General features: G+C 51.1%; 5 protein-coding genes across 5 annotated transcripts; all 5 read left to right on the forward strand.

Annotated features, from left to right (window-relative positions):
* Nucleotides 1-753: 753 nt before the first annotated feature.
* LTR84_010727 (uncharacterized protein) lies at nucleotides 754-4,617 on the forward strand (the record flags this gene model as incomplete). The annotated part of the gene is made up of 4 exons (XM_064854261.1): nucleotides 754-1,053; nucleotides 1,108-1,518; nucleotides 1,573-3,016; nucleotides 3,068-4,617. The coding sequence occupies 4 exons, from the start codon at nucleotides 754-756 to the stop codon at nucleotides 4,615-4,617; spliced, it is 3,705 nt and encodes a 1,234-aa protein (XP_064700177.1).
* Nucleotides 4,618-6,409: 1,792 nt separating this feature from the next.
* Nucleotides 6,410-8,884, forward strand: LTR84_010728 (uncharacterized protein; the record flags this gene model as incomplete). The annotated part of the gene is made up of 1 exon (XM_064854262.1): nucleotides 6,410-8,884. One exon carries the CDS (start codon nucleotides 6,410-6,412, stop codon nucleotides 8,882-8,884), a length of 2,475 nt encoding a protein of 824 aa, XP_064700178.1.
* Nucleotides 8,885-9,571: 687 nt separating this feature from the next.
* Nucleotides 9,572-11,160, forward strand: LTR84_010729 (uncharacterized protein; the record flags this gene model as incomplete). Its single annotated transcript, XM_064854263.1, has 3 exons — nucleotides 9,572-9,864; nucleotides 9,939-10,129; nucleotides 10,205-11,160. 3 exons carry the CDS (start codon nucleotides 9,572-9,574, stop codon nucleotides 11,158-11,160), a joined length of 1,440 nt encoding a protein of 479 aa, XP_064700179.1.
* Nucleotides 11,161-11,539: 379 nt separating this feature from the next.
* Nucleotides 11,540-13,321, forward strand: LTR84_010730 (uncharacterized protein; the record flags this gene model as incomplete). The annotated part of the gene is made up of 1 exon (XM_064854264.1): nucleotides 11,540-13,321. One exon carries the CDS (start codon nucleotides 11,540-11,542, stop codon nucleotides 13,319-13,321), a length of 1,782 nt encoding a protein of 593 aa, XP_064700180.1.
* Nucleotides 13,322-14,556: 1,235 nt separating this feature from the next.
* Nucleotides 14,557-15,161, forward strand: LTR84_010731 (uncharacterized protein; the record flags this gene model as incomplete). The annotated part of the gene is made up of 2 exons (XM_064854265.1): nucleotides 14,557-14,625; nucleotides 14,745-15,161. 2 exons carry the CDS (start codon nucleotides 14,557-14,559, stop codon nucleotides 15,159-15,161), a joined length of 486 nt encoding a protein of 161 aa, XP_064700181.1.
* Between the last annotated feature and the right edge of the window lie 179 nt (nucleotides 15,162-15,340).

The raw sequence follows: 15,340 nt of genomic DNA on the forward strand, positions 1-15,340 counted from the left end.
GTAAATCCGGGATTTCTTTTTTGACTACATTGGCAGAACACTTATATAGGCTTGGACGATATGTATAATGATATCAGCGATCAGCCTCGCCTGACACAAGACATGCCTGGATATACTACCTCACGGGCGATCTTCTGGCTTGAAGCGAATGACATAAAAACAATGATTGGTCGGATAACTCAACGGGCAAGGGGGAGGAGTTCAGAAATGGGCTGAACCGAACGATCAGTTTTGTGGGCCACGGCGTCTTTAAGCGGCCGGTGTGGCTGGGTTGGCGGCGCGGATTAACCCAGGGCCCCAGAGGAGGGATCGTCTTGGCCCTGGACAGCCCGCAACAAAAGCTGGAATAGTGGCCGAGGAGGGCCAGATTAGGCATGGCACTGGCCCAGCTTCCATGTTTTTTGGGCGTCCGATCCGGCAATCAATCAAGCGAGAGAGACGTGCAGCTTTGCCGATTATCGATGGGGAACGTTGACGCGTTTTGGAACTGGGCTGGCATCTGGAGTTACGTCATAAACTTTTTGATGGTCCTGCATCAAGCAATGTCAACTCACACAAGTGATGTCGATCCTGGAATTTCGTCCTCCAGCTGCCTTCTTTTCTCCTTTTCCTGTCAGTCTCTCTCTTCATCTCGGGGTTCACTTTTCGTTCTTCGACTGCGTTTTCGAGATTGAAGGGGAAGTTGCATTGGGGTCCGACCCTGCGTTTCAATACTTCTAACTCAACATCTACCCCAAAGGGACCTCCTTGATCATGGCAGACCCCATTGGCGCCCAGCAGCAGAAGTCTGGCAAACCATGGAGTGGCACCAACAAAATCCCAAATATCAAGGAATTCGTGGCCAACCTCGACAGAGACAAGGCTCAAAGAGACAAGGCTATTGACACCAATGGCACTGCTACTCCCTCTCAAGCAAATTCGTCCGAAGTGACACCACATCAAAATGAAAAACCAAAGGCTCAAGGAAAGACGGTCACAGATCCAGTCACGGGAAATCAAGTGATTATTGCGGATGTCGGCAAAGAATATATGGAACGAGCGGATGACCCCATGGTGAGCACACATGAGACAAGTATTCAACCCCTATAAGCTAACCATGGTAACCAGTTATCCGTACCAAACGCAAATGTGGGAAAGCCAACTCCCGTCCAGACCGATGCTTCTCAATCAGGAGCTGAGTATAAGGAGAAACAAGATATCACAGCTCCTCCAGATCCTATTGCTGAGGGGTCCACCTCGGACGTGCCAATTCATGGAGAGAAGACGAATATTTTATTTCATCCCACGCCTTCGGTCAGCTATGAACCCATGTTTGCAATGCTCGAACAGCGTGCAGGTGGGCTCTGTATTGCAATCTTGTTGTCCATCATTTTTGTGGGTAAGATGTTTGGTGGTGCTCTAAAGGGCCTGATTCCACTAGGCATGGTGCTGGCTTCTGGTGTTTGGCTATGGATGAAAGAGGTTGTTAGAAGCGGCCGTGAGGTCGAGTGGAGCAGCGAACAGGCGAGAGGCGAGACTGTATGTAAAATGTTGAGATATTTTATCTATAGAAAGTGAACTGACGGGCTACAGGCTACAGCGAATCTTCTCCCTGAATCCGTGGAATGGATGAACACCTTCCTCGGGATTGTGTGGGGCTTGATCAATCCTGACATGTTTGCAGCAGTGGCAGATACGTTGGAGGATGTCATGCAAGCTTCCGTTCCAGGAGTCATCAACAATGTCAGAGTCGCCGAGATAGATCAGGGAAACAACCCGATCCGTATTCTCAGCTTACGAGCCCTGCCGGACTCCAAGGTAGAAGATCTCAAACAGAGTATTCACGAGGAGAACAAGAAGACCAAGGATCCCCAGGAAGCAGCTGCCGATGAAGAGGGAGGAGACTATTATAACCTCGAAGTTGCATTTGCTTACCATGCCAAACCTACAGGAGGATCATCCGCTGCCAGGGCGAGGAATATGCACATGAACTTGGTGTTCTACCTTGGTATCAAAGGTCTCATTGGAGTCCCTCTACCAATCTGGGTCGAACTTCAGGAACTCGTTGGTACTGTTCGCTTAAGATTGCAGATGACACCAGAACCACCTTTTGCGAAAAGCTTGACCTTCACTCTCATGGGTGTTCCTCATGTGCAGGCAGGCTGTATCCCAATGGTCAAGCGTGGGGTTAATCTCCTCAACTTACCACTGATCTCGAATTTCGTCAACTATGCGGTAGCAGCTGCTGCAAGTTTATATGTCGCCCCCAAATCTATGCAGCTGGATCTGAAGTCAATGCTTCAGGGAGACGATATCACAAAGAACACTCAAGCAATTGGTGTAATGTGGGTTCGCATTCATCGTGCCAATGGTCTCAGCAAGCAAGATCGCCGTGGCAGCAAATTCGGTGGAAGTGATCCTTATATCAACCTCTCGTTCTCCAAGTATGGCAAGCCAATGTACTGCACTCGTGTCATTACCGATGACCTCTATCCAATCTGGGAGGAGACTGCTGCACTCTTGGTCACTCCAGAACTAATCAAAGCTGATGAACAATTAAGTATCGAACTTTGGGACTCGGATCGCAACTCAGCTGATGACATGGTCGGCAAAGTCGAACTGTCCATGCAGAAAATGATACAACACCCAGGAAAGATGTACCCACAAATTTCCAAACTGGCCGGTGTTCAAGAAGGCACCGAAATGCCAGGAGAACTCCACTGGGAGGTTGGGTATTTCGGCAAACCTAAATTCCGTGCTGCCCTGCGAACCGATGGCAAAAACAAGGCTCTACCAAATGCTCTCAAAGGAGATGATCAGTTTGAAGATGACAAAGGCACACTGGATACACCAGACGCTGATGCTGTTGCCCACACTCCACCTGATCCGTTATGGCCAAGTGGTATCTGTAGCGTTATTGTTCACCAGATTGTTAATCTGGAACTCGAGAACATCAAAGGTAGCAATGGCAATCGCAAGGGTAAAGAATTCGAACCGGCCAAAGCTTATGGAGAAGCTACAGAAGAAGAATCCGACAGTAAGTGTTCGCGCAGAGCCTCATCTATTGTACAACGACTAATGAAGATAGAATTGCCTACGTCCTATTGCACCATTTTGTACAATGATGTGCTTGTCTACCGTACTCGAGCGAAGGCAGTCAGCAGCAAGCCCATTTTCAATGCTGGCACAGAACGATTCATGCGTGATTGGAGATCTGCTTTGGTTACTGTCACCGTGCGTGATCAGCGCAATCGTGAACATGATCCAATTTTGGGCGTTGTTCCATTGCGCTTGTCCGAAATACTGACCACTAGCTCCCAAGTGACGCGCTGGTATCCTCTCGATGGTGGGATTGGTTTCGGTCGTATCAGAATTTCGCTCTTGTTCCGCAGTGTTGAAACTCGACTTCCACCAAAAATGCTTGGATGGGATGTTGGCACATTCGAATTCTTGTCTGACCACATCGTCACCAAAGGTTGGACTGATAACACCAAGCTAAAGCTTCGGACTGGTGGTAGCAGCGGCAAGATACCTCGAACACAGTGCCACAAGACTGAAGAGGGAGACGGCGTTTACTGGGACGTTTCCGCCTCGAGCAACCATCATGTTCGTCTTCCAGTCAAACATCGGTATCGATCACCAGTCATCTTTGAGTTCCACGTCAGTGGTAAGCGCGGAGCTGCTGCATACGCATCCATTTGGTTGCAAAACCTGGTCGACAATGAAGAAACTCCATTTGATATTCCTATCTGGAAGACCAAGAATGGTAATCGCCTGATACAGAATTATATCACGGAAGAGAATTTCAAGGCATTTACAGACAAGGGACTTGAAGATTTGGAAGAGGTGGGACGGTTGCAGTTCCGTGGCCGATTCAAGGCTGGCATGGATGAGTCTCATCGTGACTTTGTCGTGGACAACGATACTCGGGAGACTTACGAGACATTTGAAGCTTGCTTGACGGAGGGAGTTCGAGCACGCGTGGTCGAAGCAGAAGTGCCCGATGAGATTCAGGAATTGCATGAGAAATCACTGTCCGAAGGCCGTGATATTCTTCATCAACAAGTGGACGAAAAGGAGAGGAAGAAATGGCTCAGCAAGTCCGGTGAAGATTGGTCTGGGGCGTTTGGTCACGATCCTCGGGCTTATACCAACAAAAATTGGGAGAAGATTGCAGAGCCCGGAAAGGACCGTCCGCCGCATGATCCATACAACCCATCAAGTGATGATGATGACGATGATGAGGGGGCTGACAGCAGCTCATCTTCGGACCTTGGTATCACCGACTCCACGAATGCACCTGTAGGAGGGTTCGATAAGCATCGAAAGAGTCTCTCTTCATCTGGCGGCGGAAGGCCCAGCGGAGATACGATGTATACGACCGACACAAACGATACAACATTTTCACAGGGCTCGGGTAATTCAGTACAACCCGTGGCACCAAAGGATTCAAAGTTCGACAAGAGGGCAGGGAAACGTGCAGAAGACCGCAAACATCGTGGAGTGTCGCAATGGTTGCCTGCACGCAATGTCAAATTTGCCCAAAGCCAAGCCAAGATTGGTGTTTCGCGCATCAAGAAGAGATTCACTGGTAGCCTAGGTGGTCGCGAGCCTGGTGTTGAGACGGAAGCCAGCTGAAAAGATGGGTCAGAGATCAAGTAAAGCTTCATCTGCAACAGACAGAGCAGGGGCATCTCGCAATGGAGCAGGAAGCATCCGAGGTAGCAGCCAAGCAGGGAACGGTATGCCTTACCAGGGAATATGAAGAATTTGGGAATTTGATGGTCTCACAAAAATGGCATTATGATCGAACACGGATGACCAAGTACCAACAGTAATAAATTAAAATTATCAAGGGACAATCACAGGATTATAACACTGCGAAAAAAGGGATCTGATGCTGCGAGCACCCAGTACTGCGGGAGAGTAGCAGCGTTTGGAACGTGTTTGAAGTGTCCAGGAATGGGTGGATGGTCGTTGGCCCTAAGGGTTCGGAGGCCGGGTAGGATCACGATGAGACTGCGCCTAACGTTTGCCCAGGCGTTTCCCATTTCGGCTGGGCACAATCGTCGTTCAGGCCTCAAGGGCAACTCGCCCGGTGTTGGCCTTGTCGTCTGCGCGGCATGTGAGGCTGGGACTTTCACAGATTTGATTATTGCCTGGCCGGATCGGTCATCAAGGCGAGATACTGGTTGGTGATGGAGAGAACAAGAGAGAGCGCGGGTGAACTATTTTATTCAATTTTTATGCACACCTGTAGTCTGCAGTTATCAAATGGAGTGCGTGACCATTTGGAGCAAGCACTGGATTGCGTGTCCTTTGGAGATTTCACGGAGCTAGTCTGCAGAGCGATAGCCTAATCGCATCCGGTTGCCGCGAGTCCGAGCTTTCGAGTCCGTTACTTAGTATTGATTAGTGGGGACGATACAGACAATATGTCGATAGAATGATATTCGTGAGCATTGGCGTCCAGCGGGTAATGATGTCGTTGAAGGAAGTCTATTCACGAGGACCTCCGTTACGGCATGACGATTTCTCTTCACTTCTCCAAGACAATTGTTTGGAGTGATTTGAGTACCTACCCTAGGTACGGTGTATTTTGTAGGATATCATGCAGGAGACAGAGTGGCTTATGTATGAAATGCTCTGCGTGGTGCAGATCTCGTATAGAAATATGCTTGTGTTTGTGTCCGTTGACCGGGCTGGGGGGGTTATTTCTGGATACCTACAAGTAGGTAGGTAGTCCTTTGAGTGGTTGGGGCATTGGCCTGATGTCTGGTGGTGAATAATCGTCGGGGTTCGATGGCCTAGATTACGCTGTCCACGGGCGTTGGAGTGTCGGAGTTTAGGTGTAAGCTGCAGCCAAAAGTGCGGGAGCTTTCAAGAGGCTGGTTACATCTGAATCAGACGCCAAGAAGCAGCCAGGTGAAGCGACCCAAGAACTCAAGAGGGTGTGCCACGCGTTCAGGTTCGTCTTTTGCTGGCCACCACTCCCAACTGCAGCTGCAGCGGCTGCTCCACTGCCCCAAAGACTGCGCCTACCACCATAAACGAATCTTTGACCTTCAATCCCGTCCGTCCTCTACTCGTTATCCGTCATCACTCACCACTCACCACCACCACACTCCATTCCTTTAGCAACTTTCAAAGTACCCGAGTACTCCGTCTGGGCATTACACTCTCGCTTTTCGAACGTCTCTCCTCTTGTCTTCGAGTCTGGCGGCCGCCTCATCATCATCATTGTTCTCTCGCTCTCCATCTCCATCCCATCTCCTCCCCTACCAACCGCCGCCACCCTTAACTGTCGCTGTACATTCATCTGTACCCTTTGGTATAACCCTTTCGTTATCACCACTCTACTATTACTCTCGCTCTCATGCAATAACCGCAGCCCTAAGCCACTTAATCACCACCTATACAACCGAGCGCTATGCGCTTCTTCAGAGATGTTGCTGCCCTGGCCGCTTCATGTCTCTTCCTCACATCAACAGTCGATGCTCACTCGAAGGCAAGAAATCCTTTAAACTACATATCATTAATCGAAGACCCCCGGTTACATACACCTTCGCAAAGAGTACATGCTTTCTCAACCTTCGACATAACCTTCGACCTTCATAACCATGCCGAACATGTTCGATTAAGTCTAGAACCCAATCATGACATTATCCACGACGACTCATACACCGAATTTATCGACAAGGATGGCAATGTCAGGCATGCCGAAAAGATGCAGAGAGAGGATTACAAAGTCTACCAAGGTCAATCTTACGTCGTTGACGAGGATGGTATTTCTTCTCACGTTGGTTGGGCTCGCATTTTCGTATCCCGAGACGGCGTTCGCCCTCTTTTCGAAGGCGCCTTCACCATCATGGGCAACCATCATCACATTCAATTGAGTTCTGCTTACATGTCGACGAAGCATGAGTTTGATCCCGAACTAGAATTGGACGACGACGAGTACATGACTGTGTGGCGGGACAGCGATGTCAGCCAACAGGATCCTTATCGTCACCTCGATCTAAAACGTAGTCTCGCAAAGTCATGTGGTTCCGACCAGCTGGATTTCAACACCCATCCCGATCATCCTATCTACCGCGAGCTGAAGCTAAGGAGGGATGAAAGTACTTGGGGAACCATGTCTGTGGCGAATCTATTTGGCAAACGTCAAAACATCGACGGCGGTGGTGCCGGAAGCGGTAACTCTGCGGGTGTCAATCTTCGATCCACCATTGGGAGTACAGAGGGTTGTCCTACCACCCGCAAAGTTGCCCTTCTTGGTGTTGCCACGGATTGTTCCTATACTGCCAGTTTCAATTCTACTGACTCGGTCCGAGCCAACATCATCAAACAGGTCAACACCGCCTCCGATTTGTATCAGTCTACATTCAATATCACATTGGGGCTGAGAAATCTGACTGTCTCTGATGCCGAATGCCCCGGGACAGCCAGTAGCCAAACGCCGTGGAACGTGGGCTGCAATTCCGGCGCCGATATCACTCAACGGCTGAATCTCTTCTCTGCATGGCGAGGACAGCGGGGCGATGACAATGCGTACTGGTCACTATTCACCACTTGCAATACTGGAGCCGAAGTTGGTCTCGCCTGGCTTGGTCAATTGTGCAACCATGGAGCTACCAGTCAAACAGATACCAGTGGAAGCTCGCAAAGCGTGACGGGAGCCAATGTCATCGCCAAGACGTCCAGTGAGTGGCAAGTGTTTGCCCACGAAACGGGTCACACTTTTGGTGCAGTTCACGACTGTGATTCCAGCGCGTGTCAGGACTCCAATGTGGTCAACTCGGGACAATGCTGTCCTGCGAGCTCATCCACCTGTGATGCCAATGCTCAGTACATGATGAACCCCTTCTCGGCCGCTTCCATCTCCACCTTCTCACCATGCTCAGTCGGCAACATTTGCAGTGCCATTGGCCGGAACTCCGTTCAGTCGAGCTGTCTCACCGATAACAAAGGTGTCGTGACCATCAGTGGCAATCAGTGTGGTAACGGTATCGTCGAAGAAGGTGAAGATTGCGATTGTGGTGGTGAGCAAGGTTGCAGTGGAAATTCGTGCTGCAATCCAACCACCTGCAAATTCGCGGAAGGAGCCGTATGTGATTCAAGCAATGAGGGATGTTGTACATCGCAGTGCCAGTTTGCTGCTGCGGGTGCTGTATGCCGTGCAAGCACTGGTCAATGTGATCCACAGGAGACCTGCTCTGGCACTAATGGCAGTTGTCCAGCAGATACTACGGCTCCCGATGGCAACGATTGTGGCAGTGGCCTCAAGTGTGCAAGTGGACAATGCACAAGTCGAGATCTGCAGTGCAAGACCCTTATGGGCAGCTATACCGAAGGCAACGACACTTATGCCTGTAATAGTCAGACCTGCAGTCTAAGCTGTGCCAGCCCTGACTTTGGATCGAATGTGTGTTATAGCATGCAACAAAACTTTTTGGATGGCACCGTCTGTGGTGGTGGCGGCCACTGCGAAAATGGCGTGTGTCGTGGAAGCACCGTTGGCGGAGAAGTCAAGTCGTGGATTGATGACAACAAACCATTGGTCATTGGTCTGGCGAGTGCACTTGGAGGTCTACTGTTACTCGCCATTCTTAGTTGTATAGTTCGATCATGTCGACGGTCGAGACACAGAAAGACTGCTGGTATGGCGCCTCATCGAAACCGAAGAAATTTGGGTGGAAATCCACCTCGCGGCGGTTGGGATGGTCCAGCTATTCCACCTCAGATGCATGATCGTGGGTATGGAGGTAATTACGCACCCTCGCCAGTACAAATGCAACAAAACTCAGGCCCATGGTATCCTCCACAGCCTGCACCGAGCTACGGCGGTTGGCAACCAAGTGGGTATGGTGGACCTCCACGAGGTCAAAGTGTTAGATACGCTTGAAAGAGATATGGACATAATGTACAGCCTTCCCAACAGGGGGAAATGATGAACTATAAGTCTATGGCTTCAGCATTGGCATTGGCTATGGATAGGAAAGAATTGCATTCGGCAACGGCGTCAAAAGCATTTGGGTATTACTTTACTTGTCGTGGTGTTCACACTTTGTCTTTGATACGACCATATTTATGACAAGACGTCCAGATGAGTTGGAAAGGAAGAAGGACCGACGTATCGATGAGCCGATACCTATATATACACCGTTTTTATATATACAGTATACACCTCCTCTACTGGGAATGAATACAGCGAAGGAGATTAATCTTCTGCTTTGATTCATTTTTGGCTGTTGAAGTGATGTAGGCCCGCCTATTGAAAAGCGTCAGCCTCGGTCAGTTCTCCGCCACTTCAAGCAACTGTCAACCCCAATAATGCCCCTCACTGGCACTCCGAGCATCGGGAAGCATCGACCTTCAGTCCCTCCCAAGTCGTATCTTTTGAGGGTACGCAGGCACAGCACGCAATTTCATCATTTCCCATCTTTCCAATAAGCTGTCGGTGTTTGACTCAGTTCATTCTATCTCGCTCGTTTCCAATGGACAGGACTTCTCCATAGGCAATTGCGTATTGGTCATCCAGGATATTTTTTTCAATATTACTTTCCTCGCACTCTTGTCCTCTTCGTCCTCGATGACCATCTGCTTTCTAACGTCCCCCATTGTCGCCGCTACCCGCTATCCTGCGTCTCGCTCTGTCCTTACCTTTTCCTCTACTGCTGGGGGCGGCACTCTCTCACGGTTGATTCTGAACGCCACAGGGATCTCCACCCCAAGGCGCAATATCTCCTCGACCTCGAAGATGGCAGAGAAGTTCACACCGGCGCGCCGTGTCGCTGGCCAGAAACAGGATGTCTGGTCGATTGTCAATGAAGCCGCGGCCGCTAGTCCTGTCCAGCCGATAGTGAACATGGGACAAGGGTTTTTGTGAGTAAATATGATATTTGGATTCTTGGCTTGCTGGGTTGAGAGAAGAGGTTGCTGATCAAAGATTCTCATAGTGGATATAACCCTCCCAAGTTCATTCTCGATGCGGCCAAGAGTGCGCTCGACAGAGTTGAATGCAACCAATATTCCCCGACCAGAGGACGACCCAGACTGAAGAAGGCTATTGCCGACGCCTACTCGCCTTTCTTCGGGAGGACCCTTGATCCTGAAACTGAAGTCACCATTACAACTGGTGCGAACGAGGGTGAGTGCTACATTTGAAAAGAGATGGGTTGCCACAATTAAGAAATCATGGACTGACAAGAGAGCATTCCCATAGGCATGCTGAGCGCATTCATGGGCTTCATAGAGCCAGGCGACGAAGTCATTGTCTTCGAACCCTTCTTCGACCAATATATCAGCAATATTGAGATGCCAGGTGGTGTCATCAAATATGTTCCTCTGCAGCCTCCGAAAGACGGCGCCGAGAGAACATCCTCCGCCGCGAATTGGACCATCGATTTTGATGAGCTGGAAAAGGCATTCAGCTCCAAGACCAAGATGATCGTCCTCAACACCCCGCACAACCCAGTCGGCAAGGTCTTCAGTAGAGAGGAGCTGCAGCGGATAGGAGATTTGTGTCTGAAACATGAGGTGATCATTCTCTCCGATGAAGTCTACGATCGCTTGTACTACGTCCCATTCACCCGTATCGCTACGCTATCCCCTGAACTCGCCGAGATAACCCTCACAGTGGGTTCCGCAGGTAAGAATTTCTACGCGACAGGCTGGCGCGTAGGCTATTTGATCGGACCGCCACACCTCGTTAAATACGCCGCCGCAGCACACACCCGAATATGCTACTCAAGCGTTTCCCCGCTCCAGGAAGCCGCCGCCATCGGCTTCGAAGAAGCAGACAAAGTAGGTTTCTGGGCCGACGCGGTCGACGAGATGAAGGGCAAAATGGAACGTTTCTGCCAGGTCTTCGACGAGTTGGACATCCCCTATTCCGTTCCCGAGGGAGGCTACTTCGTGCTGGCGAATTTCAAGAAAGTCAAACTTCCCGCCGATTACAAGTTCCCCGACCATGTCAAGGACAGGCCGCGGGATTTCCAGATGGCTTGGTTCCTGATCATGGAGCTTGGGGTGGCGGCGATCCCGCCGACGGAGTTCTATACTGATGAGAAGGCGCACCTCGCGGAGGATTGGATGCGGTTTGCCGTGTGTAAAAATGATGATGTACTGGATGATGCGAAGAAGAGGTTGTTGGGTTTGAAGAATTATTTCTCTTCATGACCTTTTGGGGGTGAGACAGATATGGATTGGTGTCGAGCTTTGTGGAGTTCTGATGATAGAAATCGCTCGAAGCTTGAGTGATATGTCTAGAACTACATGGTATTTTGGCTTAAAGCTGTTATATCATTAGCGAACAATTTAAAGGATATGATACTTGTGATAGGGGTCTTCAGCCTCGCCGCGCACTTATTTAGAGCCTTTCTCCAAACCGCGACGCGTACGCGGGGATAATTTTCGTCATTAATCTACGTAGCAGGAACCTGCGATCAATTATTTGCTTGCACCCATTTGTCTACGCAGATCATCATCGTCCCTCTCGTTCACTCCCCGTTCCCTACGCACCTCATCTCCTCTTCCTTAGAAGCATGGAGATTTCAAGATGGTCAACTGTCCCATCTGCGGCCAGTCGGTGAAACAAGCCAACATCAACAACCACATCGATTCCAACTGTATCCAAGACATCGAACCACCGTCAACGCAGCAGGATAATAATCATAATGCCTCAACTTCATCCAATGGCACACCGGCAGCGTCGGTTGCCAGCTTCTTCAAGACCCCGGCGAAGCGCGATGCTGCGGCCATGACAACTCCCATCTTCTCCTCTTCTCAGCCAGTCGGTGGTTCGTCAATGAGGGATCGAAACAAGACGGGTCCTCAGCGGCAGCACGACGATGCTGCAGCGGTGAGTTGGATATCAAGACAGCTGCCATCGCAGCAGCATGCGGGAAAGAAGAGCGAGGGGTCACAACATGTAAATAGCGGCAGCCATGCTGATATCTATGGGGCGGCCGCTCCAACAACGCCACAACAGCGGTCGCAACCCCCGCCAGCGAAAAAGCTAAAGACGAACGGCGCATTCGAAAAAGCAGCACCACTGGCAGAGCGCATGCGCCCCAAGACGCTCGACGACGTATGCGGACAAGACCTCGTCGGGCCGGACGGTGTGCTCCGGGGTTTGATCGAGCAAGACCGAGTGCCGAGCATGATCCTCTGGGGCGGGGCGGGGACGGGCAAAACGACCATCGCGCGCGTCATCGCATCCATGGTCGGCAGCCGCTTCGTCGAGATCAACAGCACGAGCTCGGGCGTCGCCGAGTGCAAGAAAATATTCGCCGAGGCCAGAAACGAGTTGGCCCTTACATCCCGCAAGACCATCTTTTTCTGCGATGAAATCCACCGCTTCAGTAAGAGCCAGCAGGACGTCTTCCTGGGACCCGTCGAGGCGGGCCATGTCACGCTCATTGGTGCCACGACGGAAAACCCTAGCTTCAAGGTCCAGAATGCGCTGTTGAGTCGCTGTCGCACTTTTACGTTGCAGAAGTTGTCGGATGCGGATGTCTGTGAGATTCTCAAGCGGGCCGTCGAAGCCGAGAGGGACAACTACAATCCCTCGCCGCTGGTTAATGATGAGTTGATCGCCTACTTGGCCGCATTCGCCGATGGGGACGCACGCACCGCGCTGAATCTACTGGAGCTCGCGATGGAACTCTCCCAGCGGCCGAGCATGACGCTGGAATCACTCAAGCAAGCCCTCACCAAGACGCTCGTCTACGACCGCGCAGGCGACCAACACTACGACACAATCTCGGCGTTCCACAAGTCGGTGCGCGGCGGCGACGCCGACGCCGCTCTGTACTATCTCGCACGCATGATTCAGTCCGGGGAAGACGCGCTGTACATCGCACGGCGGATGATCGTCATCGCGTCCGAGGACGTCGGCCTCGCGGACAATACCCTACTACCGCTCGCGACGGCAGCATATACGGCAGCAGAGAAGGTCGGCATGCCCGAGGCGCGCATCAATCTGGCGCATGTCACAGTTGCGCTGTGCCGGGCAAAGAAGTCGACGAGAGCGTACCGCGGCCTGGGCAATGCGCTGCGTGCGCTGCAGGAGCCGGGCATCGCGGGTCTGCCGATCCCGGTTCACCTGAGGAATGCGCCGACTCGCTTGATGAAGGAGCTGGGCTATGGCCAGGAGTATAAGTATAATCCGGACTATGTTGATGGCGAAGTCAAGCAGGAATATTTGCCGGAGAAGTTGAGGGGCAGGACGTTTCTCGAGGATAGGGATCTCGGCGAGAAGGTTGATTTTGAGCTTTTGGCGGAGCGGGAGGCGAGGGATGAGGATGGGGAGAATGAAGAGTCGAGGGACTATGGGTGAAGGCTTGTTATATTTCGTGCAACGTGGTGGTACACTTTTGGATCTTCATGGATCAGGCAATATATCTCATCCAACGCGGAGGGGATTCTGCACTCATCGTGAATATACATTAATGACGACTGCATGTTTGCTACGGGACGCCTTGAATAAGACCAGACGTTATATTTCAGGAGGGCTTGAAGATATATTCCCGAGCATAGTTCACACATCTCTCCACGTATCAGATAGCCCACTTCCAGCACCAGTGCTTCCTCACGCAATCATGCACCGACCCGCACCAACCCAACGTGACAATTCAGAGCTGTTCGTCCTGCAAAATGACCTTGCCTTCCTTCGCAGAGACCCAACCCGAGAATGCTCGCCCCCTTCGTGCAAGTTGAAGTCTAGTCCCGGCAAAATCTCGTATGCGGCTGAAAGATAGTTTCGGCACAACTCCATTCCCCAGAATCTGGACTCACGTTGCCCCACCTTTTCTGGGGAGGGAAAGACAAGGCATCCAGGCCCTCGAATTGAAACTTTCCTGATCCCAGAATGAGAAGATGCTCGTCTTTCAGGCCTGAATGGGCTTGACTTTCTCGAGGCTTTCCAGCAATTCGCAGTTACAGTTTTCATATCTGGACGGCTTTGCTCGCAAGGGACCCTGGCCTTCATGGAAGCACGGCCCTTTGGGTTGCTCTCTATCGAGGGGATCGAAACGAGTGGTTCGCAGAGAGAAGATACCACGAGCATTTTCTAGGTGCTGGTAATGTACGGTCCATCCAGAGTCTCGGAACATACGTGGCTGGCAACGGTGATTGGACCGCCGTGTGCTGAAGAAACGAGCACAACCGTGATACTAGGCTTCCTCGAAATCATGCTGTGGACCAAACCCTGCTCGTTTAGGTTTGCACCTAACTGGTCTGGACCGGGCTACCCTTCAGTTATCAATACGAGGGCTTGTTACTGGGTGATGAAGAGCTCTCTGGCCCGAGGCGGCCGTTGTGAACAGATATATAGAGTTCGCTCCCACCTCTCGTGCTCGTCTTCTTCATACACCGTCATCCCGTAGCTTCGGAAAACGAAGAGACACCGACAGCATCGCTCAGAAGCACAGAAACCAATTCTGAAGCATCTCGCCGCCGAATCTCACTTGCACAAGTGGTGTGTTGCGACTGACTTCCCGACATCCATCTGCGTCTTTATAGCACCAATACCGAAGCCAACGAGCGACAGAAATTCAAGCCACGAGATAAACAATGCCAACCAAGGGGTCTTGCATGTGCGGTGATCTCAGTTATGAGTTCGACGGCGAGCCTCTCCTCAAGGTATGTTTAACGACTTACCATTCCCATATCACTTGCGGTATCAGTCCATGGAACTTCCTCTTTCGGTGATCAGCAGGGCGAAATCCAAGCACAGTGACTTACCAAAATGGCATTAACAGGGCATCTGTCACTGCCTGACATGCCGAAAACTCACCAGCAGTGCCTACACACCATGCATTCTGGTCCCAGATCCAGCATCAGCGACCGAGACACCACCTCCGGGCGTGTCATTTGAGCTCTCATCAAAGTCGAATTCGAAACCGCGTGAGACAACGACTGTCCATGAGACGGGCATGGAGATCAAGTTCTATGGCTGTTCCAAGTGTCCATCCACGCTGTACAAACGCGCTCCGGGCGGATTTCCAGGCGTGTTGATTGTGCTTGCAGGTACTTTGGATGGTGCTGAGGGTGAATTGAGGGCACAAGGCGGGTTGGAAGAAGGGTTTGGGTCCCCTCAGGTCGAGTTGTGGGTTAAGTATCGCCTGCCGTGGCTTCAGGAGGTGAAGAGCGCGAAACAATGTGAGGGTTTTGAGTAAAGCGGGACAGAGATGGGAATTACCAGGTCTATTTTGGTGTCGGCATTATTTGCACGCTTCTCGACAATAATATGCCATCAATAGCACCGTTCATGTTTAGCTGCTTTACGCATCATTGAACAGCATACTCATATGTGTGTGATCGGTCAGTACCGCGAGTGGCAGGGAGAAAAACAGCA

The sequence above is a fragment of the Exophiala bonariae genome, assembly GCF_035927105.1.
Source record: "Exophiala bonariae strain CCFEE 5792 chromosome Unknown scaffold_48, whole genome shotgun sequence".
Lineage (NCBI taxonomy): Eukaryota > Fungi > Ascomycota > Eurotiomycetes > Chaetothyriales > Herpotrichiellaceae > Exophiala > Exophiala bonariae.